Source organism: Piliocolobus tephrosceles, chromosome 1 (assembly GCF_002776525.5).
Source record: "Piliocolobus tephrosceles isolate RC106 chromosome 1, ASM277652v3, whole genome shotgun sequence".
In the NCBI taxonomy this organism is placed as follows: Eukaryota; Metazoa; Chordata; class Mammalia; order Primates; family Cercopithecidae; genus Piliocolobus; species Piliocolobus tephrosceles.
Genome location: NC_045434.1, coordinates 30,123,872 through 30,145,968, shown reverse-complemented (window position 1 = coordinate 30,145,968; position 22,097 = coordinate 30,123,872). Strand labels below are relative to the sequence as shown.

The following is a 22,097-nucleotide window of genomic DNA, read 5'->3' as shown; positions in this document are numbered from 1 at the left end:
ATACTCTTATTAGAATTCTAGAAAAAACACACAGCTGCCAGTATTTATGAAATATGGCCAGTTCAATACTTAAAAGCTGCAACTCGCTGTAACATGTTTCTTTGGGGATTTTCCTGCAGTGACTGGACTAGCTAAGCCTTATTAAACTATAGTCCAATGATGTCTGGTCTGAAGAGGTTATATTAGTACTCTTTTGATACCATAACAAATTATTACAAATTTAGTGGCTTAAATATATTATCTCATGGTTCTGTAGGTCAGAAATCCAATGGGTTCTGCTGATTTCACTGCTTGGGTGGGCTGCATTACCTTCTGGAAGCTCTAGGGGCAGAATCTGTTTCCAGGCTCTTTGAGATTGTTGGCAGATCTAGTTATTCTTTACGGCTCCTGAACAGAAGTCCCTGCTTCTTCAAGGCTGTCAGCTGGAGCCCACCCTGAGCTCCTAGAGCTTCTCTTTCATCTTTGCGTGCAGGTCCTCACGTCTCAGAGCAAGCAAAGACATATGGAATCCTTCACACATCTCTCTCTGATGGACTCCCTTCTACTTGCAAGGGCTCATGTGATTACAGTCCCCCCAATATTCCCGTCTGTTGTTTAATCAAATACTAATCTGGTACGGCTGTGAAGGGACTTTGTAGATCTTTTTAAGGTCAGCTGATCAGTATCCTTAACTCCATAAATCATCTTTTTAAGGTCAGCTGATTAGCAACCTCAATTCCACTTCAAAGTCCTTTCACTGCAGTCCCTAGATTAGTATTTGGTTGAGCAACAGACAGGAATCTTGGGGGGCCTCCTTTCAAATGCTGCCTACCTCAAATGTCATCATCTTTTCTTTGTTTGCAAAAAGCAGAGGAATTCTTCATTGCTGAAAGATCCTTTGAATTGCACTCAAAATTACAGCCATTAAAAAAAAAATCAAACTCCTCTGGAAGCATGAATGCCTTTAAAAGTCTGAATGCTAATTGCTGGGAGAGGGTGACCTTTTGCGTCCTGTTTCCTGTGTCTTGAACAATACCCTTCCTCTTTGATGTTTACAGCTAAACTTTCTGAAAAATTCTGTAATCCTTCTAATCCCAATTCTTTCAGCTTCCCCCTAAAATCTGATACCTCTCTGCTTTCTCCAGTTATGCCTACCAGTTATTTTCTTGAAGTAACTCAACCATCCTATGTTCTATCTAAAACCTTTTCCTGTTGATGTTGCATGGTAATTTTTCTTAAGCATTTGGAAAAGAGACAAGGCTTTCATTAACATCATGGCTTGGTTTGGAGGCATATTAATTCATAATACTTGATTTATGTGCCCAGGCAATCAAAAGTTATTTCCATGTGATGCATTAACCCATTGTGGTAAGAATATCTAATGGACTCAATGAGTGATTGCATTAGTTGCACACTATAATTTCCAGTTTTGGTGGGATATTTTTTTTTCTTTGAGATGGAGTCTCACTCTGTCGCCCAGGCTGGAGCGCAGTGGCATGATCTTGGCTCACTGCAACCTCTGCCTCCTGGGTTCAAACAATCCTCCTGCCTCAGTCTCCTGAGTAGCTGGAACTATAAGCACATGCCACTATGCCCAGCTAATTTTTGTATTTTTTTTTTTTTTTTTTTTTAGTAGAGACAGGGTTTCACCACGTTGGCCAGGCTGGTCCCAAACTCTTGATCTTGTGATCCGCCTGCCTTGGCCTCTCAAAGTGCTGGGATTATAGGCGTGAACCACTGTGCCCAGCCCTGGTGGGATTTTTATATAAGACAGTTATAAATAGAAAGTTGTAAATAGGGGTCATCTGTAAAACTAAAGATTAGAAAAAAATCCTTGCCTTGGGAGTTGAAATGTGAAAGAAATCATGATTTTTTTCCTTAAGCCTAATTCTTCTTTCACACCTGACAGGAGATCTTTGTCTTCCATTGGAAAGTTGTAAGAAATAGTGGGAGCTCCTATGATTTGATCAAAATTTTAATTTTTTCTTTCCCTTTGCACACTTTTTTCCCTTTGCAGTTGCATAGTTTATCTCCTACCTTTGGAATAGAGAGTAGCCAAAGGCCTGATAGAAAGTCCAGAGACATGTTTACAGAGTTCTGTACTACTGGGGACATAATTGGAGAGCTAAACTGTCTGCTTAAGCGTGAAATTGAATATACCGTCATCTGTGAAACTAGTTTACAGGTAGGAAAATGGTTCTGTCATGAGTTATTAATTTTTCCTCAAGTAAGTAAAAAATTCCAGCATCTTTTCTTTTTTGAGGTTTTGACATCTTAGTCACCCAACCAGCTATTGGGAGATAACATAGCTGAAAAGGCAGATTTAGTGTCTCACATGCCAGGCTCTGCCAAGCTCCACTGCATCCAGCCTAAGGGAGTAGTTATTTAACCTCCTTAAGTCTCAGTGTCCTTGTTTATGAAGTAGAGAGAATACCTACCTTTTGATATTATGAGGATTAGGAAAACATCTACGTAACACGCCTGACACATAAAGGTGCTCAATAAATGGTCACCATTATGACAACAGTGTTTTTAAAGAATATTTATTTGTTTTTAAAACAACCCCATTAAAAGTGGGCAAAAGATATGAACAGATACTTTTCAAAAGAAGATATACATGTGGCCAAAAAGCATATGAAAAAAAGCTCAACATCACTGATCAATAGAGAAATGCAAATCAAAACCACAATGAGATACCACCTCACACCAGTCAGAATGGCTGCTATTAAAAAGTCAAAAAGTAACAGGTGCTGGAGAGGTTGTGGAGAAAAAGGAACAATTACACACTGTTGGTGGGAGTATAAATTAATTCAACCATTGTGGAAGACACTGCGACGTTTCCTCAAAGACCTAAAGAGAGAAATACCATTGACCCAGCAATCCTATTACTGGAATTAAATAATTCTATTATAAAAAGGAATATAAATATAATATAAAAAGGAATATAAATCATTCTATTATAAAGACACATGCACATGTATGTCACTGCAGCACTATTCACAATAGCAAAGACATGGAATCAACCTAAATGCCTGTCAATGATAGAGTGGATAAAGAAACGGTACATATATACCATAGAATATTATGTAGCCCTAAAAAAGAGTGAGATCATGTCTTTTACAGGAACTGTGGATGGAGCTGGAGGCCATTATCCTTAGTAAATTAATGCAGGAGCAGAAAGCCAAATATCACATGTTCTCACGTATAAGTGGGAGCTAAATGATGAGAACACATGGACACATAGAAAGGAATAAAACACACGGGGGCCTTTTGGAGGGTGGAGGGTGGGAGGAGGGAGAGAATCGGGAAAAATAACTATGGGTACATGGGTAATGAAATAATCTGTACAACAAACCCCCATGACACAAGTTTACCTATGTAACAAACCTGCATATGTACCACTGAACTTAAAAGTTAAAAAAGGAATATTTGTTTTTAAACTTCCTTCTATGTTTCATTTGCTAAGTAAGAAGTTATCTACTCAACACCTAAGTGTCCTGACATTTCACTAGGTGTGGGGAATTCAAATAAAAATGAGCCAAAGACCAAGGAACAGTCAAAGTGGTTTGTTAAATGGGTCCTGCTCCCTGTGCCACCCAACTGGGTGAAACCCTCCAACAGGGGTTGTCAGACACCCTATACAGGAGCATTCCTACTGGCATCAGGTTGGTGCCCCTCAAGGTCAGAGTTCCCAGAGGAAGGAGCAGGCACCCATCTTTGCTGTTCTCCAGCCTCCTCGAGTGACATATCCAGGTGTGGGAGCAAACCAGATGAATGGGGCCTGAAGCAAACCCCCAGCAAACTGCAGCAGCCCTACAGAAGAAGGACCTGACCATTGCAAGAAAAGCAGACAGAAAGCAACAACAACAGCATCAACAACAGCAGAAAGTCCCCACAAAAACCCCATCCAAGGGTCAACAGCCTCAAAGATCAATATTAGACAAACTCATGAACATGAGAAAGAATCAACAAAAAAACACTGAAAACCCAAAAGGCCAGAGTGCCTCTTCCCCTACAAATGATCGCAATGCCTGTCCAGCAAAGGCACAGAACTGGATGGAGGATAAGATGGATGAATTGACAGAAGTAGGCTTTGGAAGGTGAGTAACAACAAACTCTGCTGAACCAAAGGAGCATGTTCAAACTGAATGCAAAGAGGCTAAGAATCTTCATAAAAGGTTACAGGAGCTGCTAACTAGAATAACCAGTTTGAAAGGAACATAAATGACCTGATGGAGCTGAAAAACACAGCATGAACACTTCATGAAACATGCATAAGGATCAGTAGCTGAATCTATTAAGTGGAAGAAAGGATATCAGAGTCTGAAGACCATCTTGCTCAAATAAGGCAAGAAGAGAAGATTAGAGAAAAAAGAATGAAAAGGAAAAAACAAAACCTCCGAGAAATATGGGACTATGTAAAAAGACCAAACTTATGATTGATTGGAGTATCTGAAAGAGATAGGGAGAATGGAACCAAGTTGGAAAACACACTTCAGGATCAGGATGTTATCCAGTAGAACTTCCCTGACCTAGCAAGAAAGACCAACATTCAAATTCAGGAAATACAGAGAACACCACTAAGATACTTCATGAGAAGATCAACCCCAAGACACATAATCATCAGATTCTTCAAGGTCGAAATGAAGGAAAAAATGTTAAGGGCAGCCAGAGAGAAAGGCCAGGTCACCAACAAAAGGAAGCCCATCAGACTAACAGTGGACCTCTCAGCAGAAACCCTACAAGCCAGAAGACAGTGGGGGCCAATATTCAACATTCTTAAAGAAAAGAATTTTCATCCCAGACCTTCATACCCAGCTAAACTAAGCTTCATAAAAAAAGGAGAAATAAAATTCTTTCCAGACAAACAAATGCTGAGGGATTTTGTCACCACCAGGCCTGCCTTGCAAGAGCTCCTGAAGGAAGCACTAAATATGGAAAGGGACAACTGGTACCAGCCACTGCAAAAACACTCCAAATATATAAAGACCAATAGCACTATGAAAAAACTGCATCAACTATTTTGCATAGTGTGCAAAATAACCAGATAGCATCACGAACATAGTCTCAAATTCACACATAACAATATTAACCTTAAATGTAAATGGGCTAAATACCCCAATTAAAAGACACAGACTGGCAAATTGGATAAAGAGTCAGGACTCATTGGTGTGCTGCATTTAGGAGACTCATCTCACATGCAAAGACCCACATAGGCTCAAAACAAAGGGATGGAGGAAAAATTACCAAGCAAATGGAAAACAAAACAAAAAAAGCAGGTGTTGCAATACTAGTATCTGACAAAACAGACTTTAAACCAACAAAGATCAAAAAAGACAAATAAGGGCATTACATAATGGTAAAGGGATCAATTCAACAAGAAGAGCTAACTATCCTAAATATATATGCACCCAAGACAGGAGCACCCAGATTCATAAAATCAATTCTTAGAGACTTATAAAGAGACTTGGACTTCCACACAATAATGTGGGAGACTTTAACACCCCAATGTCATTATTAGACAGATCAACAAGACAGAAAATTAACAAGGATATTCAGGACCTGAACTCAGCTCTGGATCAAGTGGAACTAACAGACATCTACAGAACTCTCCACCCCAAATCAACAGAATATACATTATTCTCAGTGCCGCATGGCACTTATTTTAAAATCGACCACATAATTGGAAGCAAAACACTCCTCGGCAAATGCAAAAGAACTGAAATCATAACAAACTCTCTCTCAACCACAGTGCAATCAAATTAGAACTCAGGATTAAGAAACTCTCTCAAAACCATGGAAACTGAAGTACATGGGAATTGAGCAATCTGCTCCTGAATGACTCCTGGGTAAATAATGAAATTGAGGCAGAAATCAAGAAGTTCTTTGAAACCAATGAGAACAAAGAGACAACATAACGGAATCTCTGGGACACAGCTAAAGCAGTGTTAAGAGGTAAATTTATAAGCACTAAATGCCCATATCAGAAAGCTAGAAAGATCTCAGATCAACACCCTACCATCACAATTAAAAGAGCTAGAGAAGCAAGAGCAAACAAGTCCAAAAGCTAGCAGAAGACAACAAATAATTAACATCAGAGCAGAAATGAAGGAGACAGAGACACAAAAAACCGTTTAAAAAAATCAGTGAATCCAGGAGCTGATTTTTTGGAAAAAATTAACAAAGTAGATAGACTGCTAGCTAGATTAATAAAGAAGAAAAGAAAGAGAAATAAAAAGACATAATAAAAAATGATAAAGGGGATATCACCACTGACCCTACAGAAATACAAACTACCATGAGAGAATAAACACCTCTATGTAAATAAACTAGAAAATCTAAAAGAAAAGGATAAATTCCTGGACACATACACCCTCCCAAGACTAAACTAGGAAGAATTAAAATCCCTGAATAGACCAATAATGAGTTCTGAAGTTGAAGCAGTAATTAATAGCCTGCCAACCAAAAAAAGCCCAGGACCAGATAGACTCACAGCCGAATTCTACCAGAGATACAAAGAGGAGCTGGTACCATTCCTTCTGAAACTACTCCAAAAAATCGAAAAGGTGGGACACCTCCCTAACTCATTTTATGAGGCCAGCATCATCCTGATACCAAAACCTGGCAGAGGTGCAACAACAAAAAGAAAACTTCAGGCCAATATCTCTGATGAACATCAATGTGAAAATCCTCAATAAAATACTGGCAAACCAAATCCAGCAACATATCAAAAAGTTTATCCACCATGATCAAGTCAGCTTCATCCCTGGGATGCAAGACTGGTTCAACATATGGAAATCAATAAACATAATCCATCACATAAACAGAACCAATGACAAAACCACATGATCATCTCAATAGATGCAGAAAAGGCCTTCAATAAAATTCAACATCCTTTCATGTTAAAAACTCTCAATAAGGTAGGTATTGATGGAACACATCTCAAAACAATAAGAGCTATTTATGACAAACCCACAGCCAATATCATACTGAATGGCAAGAGCTGGAAGCATTTCCTTTGAAAACTGGCACAAGACAAGGATGCCCTCTCTCACCACTCCTATTCAACATAGTATTAGAAGTTCTGGCTGGGCAACCAGGCAAGATAAATAAATAAAGATATGCAAATGGGAAGAGAGGAAATCAAATTGTCTCTGTTTGCAGGTGACATGATTCTATATTTAGAAAACCCCATTGTCTCAGTCCCCAAACTCCTTAAGCTGATAAGCAATTTCAGCAAAGTCTCAGGATACAAAATCAATGTGCAAAAATCACAAGCATTGCTATGCACCAACAACAGACAAGCAGAGAGCCAAATCATGAATGAACTCCCATTCATAATTGCTACAAAGGGAATAAAATACCTAGGAATATAACTAACAAGGGATGTGAAGGACCTTTTCAAGGAGAACTACAAGCCACTCCTCAAGGAAATAAGAGGGGACACAAACAAATGGAAAAACATTTCATGCTCGTGGATAGGAAGAATCAATAGCATGAAAATGGCCATACTGCCCAAAGTAATTTATAGATTCAATGGTATTTCCATCAAACTACCATTGACATTCTTCACAGAATTAGAAAAAACCTTTTAAATTTTGTATGGAACCAAAAAAGAGCCCACATAGCCAAGACAATCCTAAGCAAAAAGAACAAAGCTGGAGGCATCACGCTACTTGGCTTCAAACTATACTATAAGGCTACAGTAACCAAAATAGCATGGTACTGGTACCAAAACAGACATGTGGACCAATGGAACAGAACAGAGGCCTCAGAAATAACTGTACACGTATACAACCATCTGATCTTCGACAAACCTGATAAAAACAAGCAATGGGGAAAGGATCTCCTATTCAGTAAATGGTGCTGGGAAAACTGGCGAGCCATATGCAGAAAACCAAAACTGGACCTCTTCCTTATACCTTTTACAAAAATTAACTCAAGATGACTTACATGTAAAACCCAAAACCGTAAAAACCCTAGAAGAAAACCTAAGCAATACTACCCAGGACATAGGCATGGGCAAAGACTTCATGACAAAAATGCCAAAGGCAATTGCAACAAAAGCCCAAATTGACAAGAGGGATCTAATTAAAGAGCTTCTGCACAGTGTGAACAGGCAACCTACAGAATGGGAGAAAAATATTGCAATCTACCCAACTGACAAAGGTCTAATATCTGGAATCTACAAGGAACTTAAACAAATTTACAAGAAAAAACCCCATCAAAAAGTGGGCAAAGGATATGAACGGACATCTTTCAAGAGAAGTCATTTACGTGGCCAACAAACATATGAAAAAAAGCTCAACATCGCTGATTACAAAAATGCAAATCAAAACCGCAATGAGATATCATCTCACGCCAGTCAGAATGGCAATTATTAAAAGTTAGGAAATGGGCCAGGCGAGGTGGCTCACACCTGTGATCCCAGCACTTTGGAAGGCCGAGGCAGGTGAATCATGAGTTCAAGAGATTGAGACCATCCTGGCCAACATGGTGAAATGCCATCTCTACTAAAAATACAAAAATTAGCTGGGCATGGTGGCACACATATAGTCACAGCTACTCGGGAGCCTGAGGCAGGATAATTGCTTGAACCCAGGAGGTGGAGGTTGCAGTGAGCCAAGATGCACCACTGCACTCTAGCTTGGTGACAGAGTGAGACTCCGTCTCAAAAAAAAAAAAAAAAAAAAAAAAAAAAAGAAGAGAAAAGAAAAAAGAAAAAGAAAGGAAAGGAAAAAAAAAGCCAGGAAACAACAGATGCTCGTGAGGCTATGGAGAACTAAGAACGCTTTCACACTGTTGGGAATGTAAATTAGTTCAACCATTGTGGAAGACAGTGTGGTGATTCCTTAAGGACCTAGAACCAGAAATACCGTTTGACCCAGCAATCCCATTACTGGGTATATGCCCAGCCATAAAAAGCCCAGGACCGGATAGACTCACAGCCGAATTCTACCCAAAGGAATATAAATCATTCTACTATAAAGACATATGCACATGTATGTTTATTGTGGCACTATTCACAATAGCAAAGACATGGAACCAACTTAAATGCCCATCAAAAAATGTGGTACATACACACCATGGAATACTATGCAGCCATAAAAAGGAATGAGAACATGTCCTTTGTAGGGACATAGATGAAACTGGAAGCCATCATCCTCAGCAAACTAACACAGAACAGAAAACCAAAAACTGCATGTTCTGACTCATAAGTGGGAGTTGAACAATGAGAACACATGGACACAGGGAGGGGAACATCACACACCAGGGCCATCTGGGGATCGAGGGGGTGAGAAGAGCGAAAGCATTAGGTTAAACAGCTAATGCATGTGGGGCTTAAAACCTAGATGACATGTTGATAGGTGCAGCAAACTACCATGGCACACGTAGACCTATGTAACAAACCGACACGTTCTGTACTTGTATCCTGGAACTTAAAGTAAAATAAAATAATTAAAAACATAAAAGAAATGAGTCAAAGAATTCTCAATCTTTGGAGACTATCTGATGCAACAGAGCAGGATCCAGAGTCCTAGGGGTGTGTGGAGTGGAAGGAAATGTTGTTTTAGCTATTTCATGTCATTTTATTTTTGGAAGAGGTATGAGTTTAGTCATAAGGCTGAATTGAATTCACTGAAGTTCGTGTAACTTGAATCTGAAAGTGTATTTTTTTTATTCAGGTAAACTATTTGCCTCTGGAAACAAATACCGTGAACGAGCTCACTTTATCTACCATGACAGTAAAAATAGATAAGTTCATATGGCTTAGTTCCTGAATCCTGGGCTTTGGGCTCATGAGCCATATCCTTCATTGTATCTACTGACTGATACACATTTTTCTGGTCTCTTATTAAGGTATATAGCTTTAATCGCACCATACATTTTATCACCTTATACTTAGCAAACAACCATTTGCACAATACAAATGTTTCTAAATGACAAGAGTATCATAATTATGCTAGAATTGATAGTTTTTCTGAAGGTTGAATCCACAGGCATTTTGTTTTTTGATGATCTTGTAATTTAGTTCCAAATCAAGCTGCTATGGCCTGGGGCCTTTTTGTTTCAGGCCTGCTTTATCTCCCTGGAGGATTTATATGAAGCCTTTGATGCCTTCTGGCCATCTCTGGAATATAAAATATGGCTAAAGCTTGCTCTCAGTACTGCCTACCAGTATTTTGAATCAAGTCTTATTGACGAGGTAAGTTACATGATTAAAATATTCATAACTTGAATTTTTATGCATTGTATTTTTTACAGAATGCATTTCATATTTTTGAGACACAAATAGAAAGGAAATTTGTGTGTGTGTGTGTGTGTGTTTTTGAGACACAGTCTCACTCTGTTGCCCATGCTGGAGTGCAATGGTGCAATCTCAGCTCACTGCAACCTCTGTCTCCTAGGTTCAAGTAATTCTCCTGCCTCAGCCTCCCAAGTAGCTGGGATTATAGGTGCCTGCCACCACCACCCCCGGCTCATTTTTTTTTTTTTTATTAGTAGAGACAGGGTTTCACCATGTTGTCCAGGCTGGTCTTGAACTCCTGACCTCAAGTGATCTGCTCACCTTGGCCTCCCAAAGTGCTGAGATTATAGGCGTGAGCCACCGTGCCTGGCCCTGTGTCTGATTTTCTAAAATGAGATTGCTAGAATTTTAACTGCTCTTTTATCCTGAGTTCCTACAGGTTGTCAATCCTTTTGTCACAGCTAATTTTCCCAAGCTACTTGCAATCATTTCAAAACAAAGGTAGTGTTTGGGTGAGGGAGAAGGGACAAAATGGAGAAAGGTGAACAAGATGGAGCAGTACCTGTTGTTTCCGGGTTCTTCATCACCAACTTAGCCGCGCGCGGGAAAGTGCAGCCCGCGCCAGGAAAATGCAGATCAACTGAGCATGCGTCGCGTGACCTCAATCTGAGGAAACTGAAACTTACCCGGCCACGCCTATGGAGACGCCCCTATCATGCCCTTATCCCGCCCACTGCCCTCCCTCTTCCAGTACCAATGCATAAAAGTCTGCCGCAGGCAGGAGCCTGTGTGACTTCTTCGGTCCCCGCATTGGTGGACGGGAGAACCTCACCTGAGAGCTCCTGCACGACTTCCCTGGCCCCCCACACCTGAGGACCAGAGAACCTCGCCGGAGAGTGTGTGCATATTTGCAATAAAGGGCTGCCGCTTTCTTATGTACTTTGGCCTCATGTTTAATTACTTAGCTCTCCTAAATTAAGTTACATTAAATTAAATTAAGACAGGTAGATTTAGCAAATTCAAAATAGGTAGATCCCCCCTGAACCAAGCATCTTGTTAATCAGAATGTGTTAACAAACGCTCCGTCTGTATTTATTATTGCCTACTCTGCCAATGTTAATATAAATCTATAAATCTCCTGCCTTTTCAAAATCTTTGTGGAGGTGACTGAGCCTCTCTCATGGACTTCCCCTCCAAACAGTAGTGGTTCAGGTTTGTCTCTGGACAAGCACAATTTACAATCTCACATTTGTATCCTGTTTAGTAACTGTTGGAATCCTTACTAGCTAGTGAGTCGGAACTGGGGAAGTGAACTGGGAAAGATCTGAAGTTCAGTAATATTCACTGAACTAAGCGACTGGATATAAATAAACATTGGGTTAAAAAATGAGTGTGTCATACACGCCAGTAAGGTTTCTTTTACTATATTGCAATAGTAACTTTCAGAAAAATTTTAGCAGAGGGAAAAGGGGATTGGAATTCTTCTCTTTTCCTTTTGCCTTGCCTCTTCATGAGAAGTGGGACAAATTTTAGAGTCTGGTATGAAACTCCAGGGGTAAGAATTAGGACCAGTGCATAGAAACTATGGACTCAGACTTGACTCAATAATAAGGTGAATGTCCTTTACATTTATTTTTAATTCACAAGCAACACATATTCATTATATAAATGAGAAAGTACAGATACAAAACATTAAAAAAGTCTATTTTTAAACAGAGAATCTCTATTTAATAGTTTCTTTCTTTCTTTTTTGTTTTTTTCCCATTAAAGAACTAGCCAATTAAGATTTTTTTCCCTCTAAATCACAGAATTCAAAAAGTATATGCATTTTAAAATCAAACTAAAACAGCTGATTGTTTTTAGATTTTCTGGTTGTGAAATGCTAGATAAATTTGCTAATTTTTAAATGTTTTTGGTGTCCTAGTTGTGCTGGTGCCCTCAGCAAATAAATGTATGATTTGCCTGTCAATGACAGATTCAAGGACTGGCTTATGTAGCCGTGCCCTGCATGGGGGTGGAGATGTTTAGACTGAGCTGACAGCCCTGTCAGGGTCCTGTGCAGGAGATTCCTACTGTTAGGCTGATCTCTAAGTTCCTAGGTTAGTTTGCAAGCACTGCTGTAACAAAGTACCAGAAACTAGGTTGTGTAAAAATACCAGAAATACATTGTTTCAGAGTTCTGGAGGCTAGAAATTAGAAATCAAGATGTTGGGAGGGTTGGCTCCTACTGAGGGGCTGTGAGGGAGAATCTGGGCCAGGCCTCCCTCCTTGGCTTATAAATAGCTGCCTTCATATTCACGTGGCGTTCTCCCTGTGTGCAAGTCTGTGTCCAAATTTCCCCTCTTTATAAGGACACTAGTTATTCAAATTAGAGGCCCATCCTATTCCAGTATGACTTCATCTTAACTAAGTGCATCTGCAGTGACCCATTTCCATAAGGTCACATTCCAGGATACTGGGAGTTAGGACTTCAGCATAAGAATTGGGTGGGAGGTGGTGTGTGTGTGTGTGTGTGTGTGTGTGTGTGCTCAATTCAACCCATAATAGCTCCCTCCCAGTTCTAAAGTCTATGACTCTGAGCCTTGAAGTATATCTCAGAATCTAGCTTGCTTTGTTTTGGCTTTCTGTTATTCCTATTCACCTGTCAAATGGAATGTAAGCTTACTGCTAGGTGACCCTCTGAATCTTTTAAGACTCTGGGTCTTTGTGCAAATAGAAATTTCCTGAGTCATAGCCGACTGCCCTGCTGTGGCTGACAGCTCACAAATTAGGGCTGGGCAACAGTATCCAGGGCCCATTAACAGCACAAACACTTGGAATTTAGAAATTTGTCAGAGGCCATTCTGAATGCTAAATAAATCCTGTCTGTTGGTGCCCGGGGCCGTGTACCTTCTGACATCCTCAAATAATTCAGATCGATCAGTGAATCTGTTTTCTTCTTGATACCATCTGTCAGTTTGTATGACTTATTTTTAAAAATGCAATTTTATCGTAGGACTTAAGGTTTCAGAAGTGTGTGATGTTCAATCAAGCATATGTGGAAACTTTATCAAGCTATAATGAAATGACGATTGATAATATGACCATGAAATTTGTTATCATTGTGTATGGCAGTGTAATTGATACTAAGACAGAGGAACCATATTTTGCACCTTGCATTATACCTACAACCTGTGAGCAGGTAAGAAGTATCGTTTCTAAAGAGTCTCTTGCTTTTCAAAGTGCTCCAACAGTGACTTTAAAACTCAACTGGCCACCTTAAAAAGAAATTTAACCTGGAATGACCCTGTAGTTCTTATTTGCCTTTTACAAACAGTAAAAATGTACCAAGGGCTTCTGTGTACTGTAGTACAGGTGCCCTACCTGAGGGTGTGCCCAAGGGGCAGGGTGCTGGAATCTGCCTGCTGTTTGCTTGCCATGCACGCCCTTTGCTCTGGCATGCGGCTGTGCTAGAGGAAGGATGAGATGCAGTAAGTTTTCCCTGGTTTACACCAAGGCAATGATGCCATGTTCTAGCATAGCTCTGGAAGTATCTGTACCGGTTGACAAGAAAGGAGTAGAGCAGGGGCCACATCACTTTGTTGCTGCATTAGGGGCTGTGGGCACTTTATAGTAGATCCTGGGCCCTGGGTCTCAGCATTCCATACCTCTGTAAAGACAAAGGAAGAGTGACCAACTAGGACATAGCAGGGCATGGGAAGGGTAGAAGCAAAGTCCCTAATGGTCCAAGCTGCCTGCCACTGGACAAAGGAATGGGGAGGACCAAGACGCCATGAGAAGAGCAGACATCTCTTTAAATCTGGAAGTAAGTTTCTCCCCTATGGGGGAGACCTTTTCTGCCAGTTCAGACTGTGAAAATTCATTATGAAAAGTTGTCCTGGAAAAATTGGTAAACCTAAACAGTGAATTTTTTCCTTTCAAAACATTCTTACTTTGTGCCTTTCATCAATTCAGATGATGAAGGTAATTTAAATGTTTTTAATAGAAAATTAAAATCTTGTTTAGTTTTGAAACAAAGGATGGAGGTAAGAGGCAAGCGGGCAATAGGAGTAATACTGCAGCTTAGTGTCTTAAGAGACCAGGGTTTGGAGTCAGGCACACTTAGACTTAAAACTTGACCCCTGTGCCTACTTGTACTTGAGCTTAGGTAATCTGCTTAACCTTTCTGACCCTCAATTTCCTTCTTAGTAAGATAGATAGGGATAAGGTCAGCAGCCATCTTATCGGGTTATTGTGAGGATTAAATGAGATAATGTGTGGTCATCTAAAAATGATAGTTATGATGATTACTTGTTTGCTGCTGGCATTCTGGGAGGCAGATTTTATGGCACATAGGACAAATGGTCTAAGAAAGGAAGACAGTCTTGCCATCCTGGGAATGCTGAGCCTTGAGCCCTTGAGCATCAGTGTAGGAGTAAAAGTAGCTTACTGGATGCTGGGGATTCCCTGCTTTCCAAACTGGGAATTCCCAGTCTAGTTACAAGTAAGGTGTAGAAATTTCCTCTCTGGTATCTAAATATACAAGGACAATTTGTTGGTCTAAGACTCCTCAACATCAAAGAGGATTTGAAGTTTAGAATACAGAGCCAAGATTGAAGACCCAGCTCTACGCGTTGGCTTATTTTTTATACTCTTTGGAAAGGTTAGAAAGAAGCCAGATTAGAGATCAAAGAATGCTCTTTTGATTAATTTTGACTTTTCTCGTCTAGGTTCAGGGAACTTCTGATTTAAGCAAGCTGCTAATAATCCAAGCATCAGAGCTTACCCAAAGGAATAGTAACATCAATGTCATGGGTAAGGGATAGACCTTTAGTAGTAGGAAAACTATTGAGAAGGAACTTCAATACATGTAAAATTCCTTTAACTCTAAGAAAGTGATTTGAGAGGGCACTATGTGGGTTTATCTTTAGTCCCCATCCTCGGGCCCACCCTGGCTGCCACATTGCTCTGGGAGGTCACATATGAGAGACTTCCAGACCCTAAAATCCAGATGGCTTCTTCCTCTGCCATGTCCCTCTCTCCATACACTAGTCAGGGGAGAGCAGCTTCTGTGGTGCGCTCTGTTGCTGCCTGGTAGGCTGGAACCACGTGGTGCTGGCAGTGCAGGAATGGGGAGGGAACAGACTCTTTCACAGGAGCCCAGGTATGGGGAGCTGGTTTGCTCCCAGCAACTGAAGGGAATAGGGAACCTTACCCATGCTCAGTGAGTATTCCAAACCATGGTCACAGCTACAAGTTAAATGACTTGCTTTGAGTATGCTTTGATAGTCACTGAGTAGTTATAGTTACGTTTATTAGCATCCAACTGCATGCATCATGGTGCTAAGCATTATACAGAGAAGACTTGATAGGAAGAACTTGCTAGAAAAAGCACACTCAGGATCTTTCATCTTCTGCTCAGCATCCCTGCCCTCCCAAGCCCAATGACAACATTCTCCCAGCTGTCCCAGCTTGAGGACACATTCTGGGTTTGTAACTCTAACCTGCACCATCCCAGTGTTTACAATTCATGTGATCCATCGGTTTATAGATTATGCAATTCTTAATGAAGTGTTGCTTTGGGGGAAGGATTTACATGATTTCAAATTGTGTGCGAAGAGTGGGGTTTTCTCAGTATCTTATATCTCACTATTTCTCAATTGTATACTTTTTATAAAATTCAGCCCCACTGTGTGCTGGGTACTGTGCCAAGAGCCAATTGGTGAGTGAGCCAGATGAGGTATTTGCCTTCACAGGGAGGAGAGACAGATATTCAACAAGTAATTATACTTTTCCCTTGGCAGCAATTTGAACCTCAGAGGTTCCTGTGGCTCACCCTCCATCCCCTCTTCTAGGGTCATACATAGCACTGTGATTTAGGGAGCCCCCTCTGCTATTGGGTCACCTGTCCAAGTGGGCTAGCACTGAGATGACCATTTCCCCAACCCACATAGTCTCTGAAAGTCTGCTGCTCTGCTGCTTCCAAATCACTCTTGGGGCACAGGAGTCTATGGCAAGGCTGGGAACTCAGGGCCTAGCGTCAGCCCCATTGGGGCACCCTAAGAAGTGCTATTGAGTCAGAGATCTTAAGCACTGTCAGGGAGCAGGGCACAGGTCCCTAGTGTTCTTGTGCTCACAGGCCCCTTTTCTTCATGAGTTCCCCTGTAATCATTTTTAGATGGAGGGAAACACATCACTTTGTATTCCTCATGGGTTTGAGACAAAAGTCACAAATGGTAGGCACATGGACTGGATCTTTGACTCTTAATTTGTTTAAGAGTCACTTGTTTTCTTTTAAAATTTTAAAATTAGTTGCCAAGTAGAAACAAATGTTTTGCATTGTAAAAATGCAGATTTTGAAGTTTTCATGAAAAAATAAGGTCAGCTAGCACTCAGCCCTCATTCCTGTACGTGGCAACAGATAGGGCTGAGTATCAGTTGGCGTCTATAGAGGGAGCAGATGCTCTGCAGCTTGCCACAGTCCACACTGCTCCCTCTTGCCTTTACCCAGCCACTTCAACTGCTTACGTGATCTGCCTATTCTCATGTGAGTTTGTCAGCCCTTGTATTGGACTTCAGGGAGCCTACCACAAACCTCTGAGGGAAGAAAAAACAGGGACATTTGAGAGGGGGAAGGGAAAAGGGAGACTTATAGGGAGAAAGCAAATAGATATTTCAAAATATTTTCTGGTTGCCTTTACTCTTAAATTCCTAATTTACTTTTTCTGTTCAATGCTTGGATTTGGTTAACCTCAGTCAACACTGATCTTCAAACAACCGGGAGATAATATAACTGGAAGACAAAAGATGAGGTAATAAACTTGACACTTTGATTATATTTTTTTCTTATTGCAAATATTGAACTATACAGCTAAAATAAATTGAGGTAAAATAGCAAAATGTAGGTAGTAAGAAAAGACACTCCTAGCTACAACTCATTAATTGGGACAAATTAGAATAAAGCCCATCTGAATTACTTAAAAATTAAAATTACAGAGTATTTTTGAAAGACGTAACTTTGCCCCACCCCATTTTTCCCCCCTCACTGATATTTAGGTCAAAGAGTAGGGATCTATGGAATTTGCGGTGAGGAGGGACATACATCATGCACACGTGTAGACACTAGAGTCTAAATCTCCATGCTTCTGCCTTTGGAGTGTGGATTCCTGGATGTATAGATTGCTATGCTTGCAGTTTGTAGAGTCACAGGCTAATCATAGACATCTTCCTAGAGTACCAACTTTACTTGAGCATCTTTTAAAGAAAAAGGTTAACTCATTTAACTAGTGGGTTATTTAAAACATTTTATATTAAAAACATATTATCGAGTAGGATGACAAATTTGCATGAATTTTTAAGATAAAACAAGAGACTTCAAAACATTTTGTTATGGAGAGTCATGTAGATTTTTGCCCCCACATCTTTTCCTTCTTTCTTCAGTGACCAGGACAAATTTAGAGAAGTCTGAGAAGGCTGGAAGTCAGGCCTAGAGTTGAAAAGGAATGTGGGCCTTTCATATTGGACGAGGACAGAATAGAGACAAGTCTGGTGGTGGTGAGGCAGCCTGCAAGGCTCATGACCCTAGAGGTCTCTATTAGGGCTCCTGTTTGGGCCAGAGCAGACTGCTGGGTGGACTGGAGGAGCAGATGACTCTGACAGGGTAATAGGGTGCTAGGCAAATGCAGAAGTGGGCCAGATAGTAGTGATGGTGCTAAGCACAGGCTTCAAGGGCCTTTAGTCTTTTCCCAGCCAGGTGCCAAGTCATCCCAAATAAACAGCTTTTTTTTTTTTTTTTGAGACGGAGTTTTACTCTGTCACCCAGGCTGGAGTACAGTGCACAATCTTGACTCACTGCAACGTCCACTTCCTGGGTTCAAGCAAATCTCCTGCCACAGCGTCTGGAGTAGCTGGGACTACAGGCACATGCCACCATGCTCGGCTACCGTTTTTGATTTTTAGTGGTGACAGGGTTTCACAATGTTAGCCAGGATGGTCTCGATCTCCTGACCTCATGATCTGCCCACCTTGGCCTCCCAAAGTGCCGGGATTACAGGCATGAGCCACCACGCCTGGCCATAAACAGTAAGAGAAGTCCCTTGACCCACTTCATCCCCAGCCCAAAGACCCTTCTAATAGCAGTGTTGGTCCTGCCACTGTTATTTATGATAATCAAGGTGGTTTGCAGTGTATTTGTTGGGGAAACGAAAGTTGCATTGACGTAATTTATGGTCAATAGTTCCTTTAAACCAGGTAACCTGGTTCTTTTTAGGCATCCCTCGTAGGGCCTTCCTCTCCTCTCTCTTAAAGGGACCCTATTTCACAAAGGGAAATTAAGAGTCAAATAATTGAGTTCCTCATTTGTTACTATCTTGCCCAGCCCCCATTACTTAAAAAGATTCCCATTTCGATTTACAAGAAAAGTTTCCAGTAGCCCTGCTAATCAGTCATAAAGTTAATTGGAATTCAACTTCTGTAACATTTCTCTTCTTCTTAAACACACCTTTGATAGACTACTCTCATTGAATTAATGTAGTATCTCTTCACAAGATGACAGCATAGAGATGCACATGTAATTAATTATATGCATCACTCAAAATTCTTCACATGAAGATCTTTTAGGAAGAATGTTTCAGATAATAGAAATGCTTACATAAGCTTTCTGGTTCCATTTAACAGTTAAGAAGTTTTTCCTGAAATGTTTATAGGCTAATATTTAACTTTTGACTTTCTTTTATAGTTGAAAACTGGATACCATTTTAGAAAAGGGTATTAATGATACAAATATGATGTGTGGAGTCAGGTTAAAGACAAACTACTTTCCTCACTCAAATGCTAAAGGATTATCTCCAAGGAGTTTACTTAGAAGCTACTGAAACAGGTTACTGCTGCATTTATTTTATAAGCAATGGATGGACTGCTGTAAAAATTCTTAATTTTAAGTAGTTGTATTATATTTGAAATGTTAAAAAATTCTTCGGGATAATATAAAATACACTGAAACATATGTCTTATCAAATGAAACCCTGTTCCCAGCTAAGAGCAAATTTTAACATAGTGCATTATTAAAAAGTATTATATAACTGATATGTTACTATCTAAAGCATAGAATCTGTAATTTTCATTTGTGAAATTGTTATAATTAGTGCCTCCCTAATATTTTCTCGAGTGTAGCTATTCTCCCCTTCCCAATTTGATAAATATTGAAAAACTGAATTATATTCCACAATCTTAGTAACTTTCAGTAAGTAACTTTTGCTTTCAGTAAAATTTAGGAGAAATTAATATTCTCATATTGCATAGTAATGTTTGATGTCACCTTTCATTTTATTTTTAAAAATCAAATAAAGTTGAGTTTTATGGTTGTCTGTTTATTATTAGAACCCATTATTCCTTTTCATCTCCACAAGACTGAAAGGAATACATAATACTTTAGAAGAAAACCATAATAGTGGTGTTATAGGAAGGGAGTCAGATCCAGACCCCAAGAGAGGGTTCTTGGATCTCATGCAAGAAAGAATTCAGGGCGAGTCCACAGTGCAAAGTGAAAGCAAGTTTATTAAGAAAGTAAAGGAATAAAAGAATGGCTACTCCATAGAGCAGCCCCGAAGGCTGCTGGTTGCCTATTTTTATGGTTATTTCTTGATGATATGCTAAACAAGGAGTGGATTATTCATGCCACTCCTTTAGACCATAGACGGTAACCTCTTGATGTTGCCATGGCATTTGTAAACTATCATGGTGCTGGTGGGAGTGCAGCAGTGAGGACAATCAGAGGTCACTCTTGTCGCCATTTTGGTTTTGGTGGGTTTTGGCTGGCTCCTTTACTGCAACCTGTTTTTATCAGCAAGGTCTTTATGACCTGTATTTTGTGCTGACCTCATATGTCATCCTCTGACTTAGATTGCTTTATCCATCTGGGAATGCAGCCCAGTAACTTTCAGTCTCATTTTACCCAGCTCTTATTTAAGATGGAGTTGCTCTGGTTCACATGTCTCTGACATTTCCCCCTCCCTTTTATAAAAGGAGGGGGAAACCTTAATCCTGAGGGTTGCAGAGGGATGAAGATCCATCTTCTGTAGCTTTTTCAGGTTGAATGGGGTGATGATATTCTTGCCTAACTATGAGGGTCTCTTGCATTCAGGGTAGAGAGGAGTTTAGTAAGAAAGCATCAGTATGGTAAGGTCCATTCACAATTCTTGAATTTTGACAAAAGGTGCTATCTGGAAGATTAATAAGTGTTTAATTTAAGAAAACATTTAGGGCCGGGCATGGTGGCTCATGCCTGTAATCCCAACACTTTGGCCAAGGTGGGTGGATCATGAGGTCAGGAGTTTGAGACTAGCCTGGTCAACATGGTGAAACTCCATCTCTACTAATAAAACAAAAATTAGTCAGGCATGGTGGTGTGCTCCTGTAGTCCCAGCTACTCAGGAGGTAGAGGCAGGAGAATCACTTGAACCTGGGAGGTAGGGGTTGCAGTGGGCTGAGATCGCACCACTGCACTCCAACCTGGGTGACAAAGCAAGACTCCATTTCAAAAAAAAGAAAAAAAAAAGAAAGAAACATTTAGTAGGCTTGTTCTGTTTTCCTGCACAAAGAGTATAACAGCAATATATTCCACAAGAGTAAGGCAAAATAAGTAAAGTTATATTCTAAGTAAACTAAATTAGAAGGCTTTACATGAACTGGGCAACTTTTAGAGCTAAGCTGGTAAGGGGTTAGTTGGTTGTAATGTGCCCAGAATTAGAATACTGATCCAGATTTTTACATTACCCATCCTCTTGTTTTTTTCTGAGCAACAGTCAGAGATTACTGCTTCGTTCACAGGAGTAAGCAGGGTTAGCCTAAATTGCAGAAACAGAAACAACTAATGAGACTAGAATTTAATAGCAAGTGTCCCATAGTTCTTGAAACATAATATTTCTCTCTTCAGTTATCCATTTTTACTAAAGACAAATCATGGTGAGACTGATTTACTTTATTATACTTGGCCTGATTATTTGTATAAAGTGCAGCAAGAATAATTATTTTTCACATAGGTTTTTAAATTGGCTTTGATAGAACTCTGTTTTATAAGGAATCTCAGATAAGACTTTTTAAAAGCTGAGTCCAGCCATGGGTTTGTACCCTCTAATACCTATGAGTTGGGTAAGTTTCTTTCCTCTTGCAGTCCCAAGATAACTTACTTCTACTTCTACTGGACTTGATAGAAAGTGACATTCTTTACTTACCACAAGTCAGAAACCCTGTACAGGGACTGTGTAGGCAAGGTATGAGGCCAGTTCCCCAAAGGGCTTTTACTGGCTCTACAAGTTAATTTTAATTCCTTAAAGGAAAACACACCATTCCAATGAAAGCCTTGGTAAAATAACCAATTTCTCCAATTGTGCCCTTTTACAAAAGAAAACAGATTCTTATTGTACTTATGCAAATAACTATATTGCCATAAGTTTGGAATACTCATAACTAGTTTCCAAATTCTGGAGAAATCAGGTAGAGAGAAACAAATACACTCCAAATTTTGTTCACAGTAGTATATTTTACTCAATTGCTAAAAGCTATAAATAGAAAAGCTCAAAAGAAAAGTTTCCTTGACTCTGAAAAACAAAACAGAAAAAGCAGCATTTTAAGCAAAGTTAAAAGGATTACTTCAGTCTTCCATTGGTTCAGTTAATGTAGTTAAGACCTGTTCTATTTTATATTCATGAACATTCCAGCTCTTCATAAGAGTTCTAAAAGTTGTTTTCTCTATTCTAATGTTACCACCTCCAAAGTTATCAGAAAAACCTGCATTTAAGAACACCTGTTAGAGTTCTATAATTGATTATAAACCACCTTCTGAAGAGGATTAAAACAAGGTAACAATTGTCTGTGGCTTACAAAATGTTTT

At 39.9% G+C, this 22,097-nt stretch overlaps 1 protein-coding gene across 1 annotated transcript in view; it reads left to right on the top strand.

Annotated features, from left to right (window-relative positions):
• SLC9C2 (solute carrier family 9 member C2 (putative)) overlaps nt 1–17,023 on the top strand; it is a 100,502-nt gene extending 83,479 nt beyond the window's left edge. The window contains exons 22-27 of the mRNA XM_023207043.1: nt 1,997–2,164; nt 10,055–10,186; nt 13,224–13,409; nt 14,938–15,022; nt 15,274–15,281; nt 16,964–17,023. Coding sequence (XP_023062811.1) covers nt 1,997–2,164; nt 10,055–10,186; nt 13,224–13,409; nt 14,938–15,022; nt 15,274–15,281; nt 16,964–17,023 — 639 coding nt within the window. The remainder of the gene's footprint in view (nt 1–1,996; nt 2,165–10,054; nt 10,187–13,223; nt 13,410–14,937; nt 15,023–15,273; nt 15,282–16,963) is intronic.
• The last annotated feature ends 5,074 nt before the right edge of the window (nt 17,024–22,097 follow it).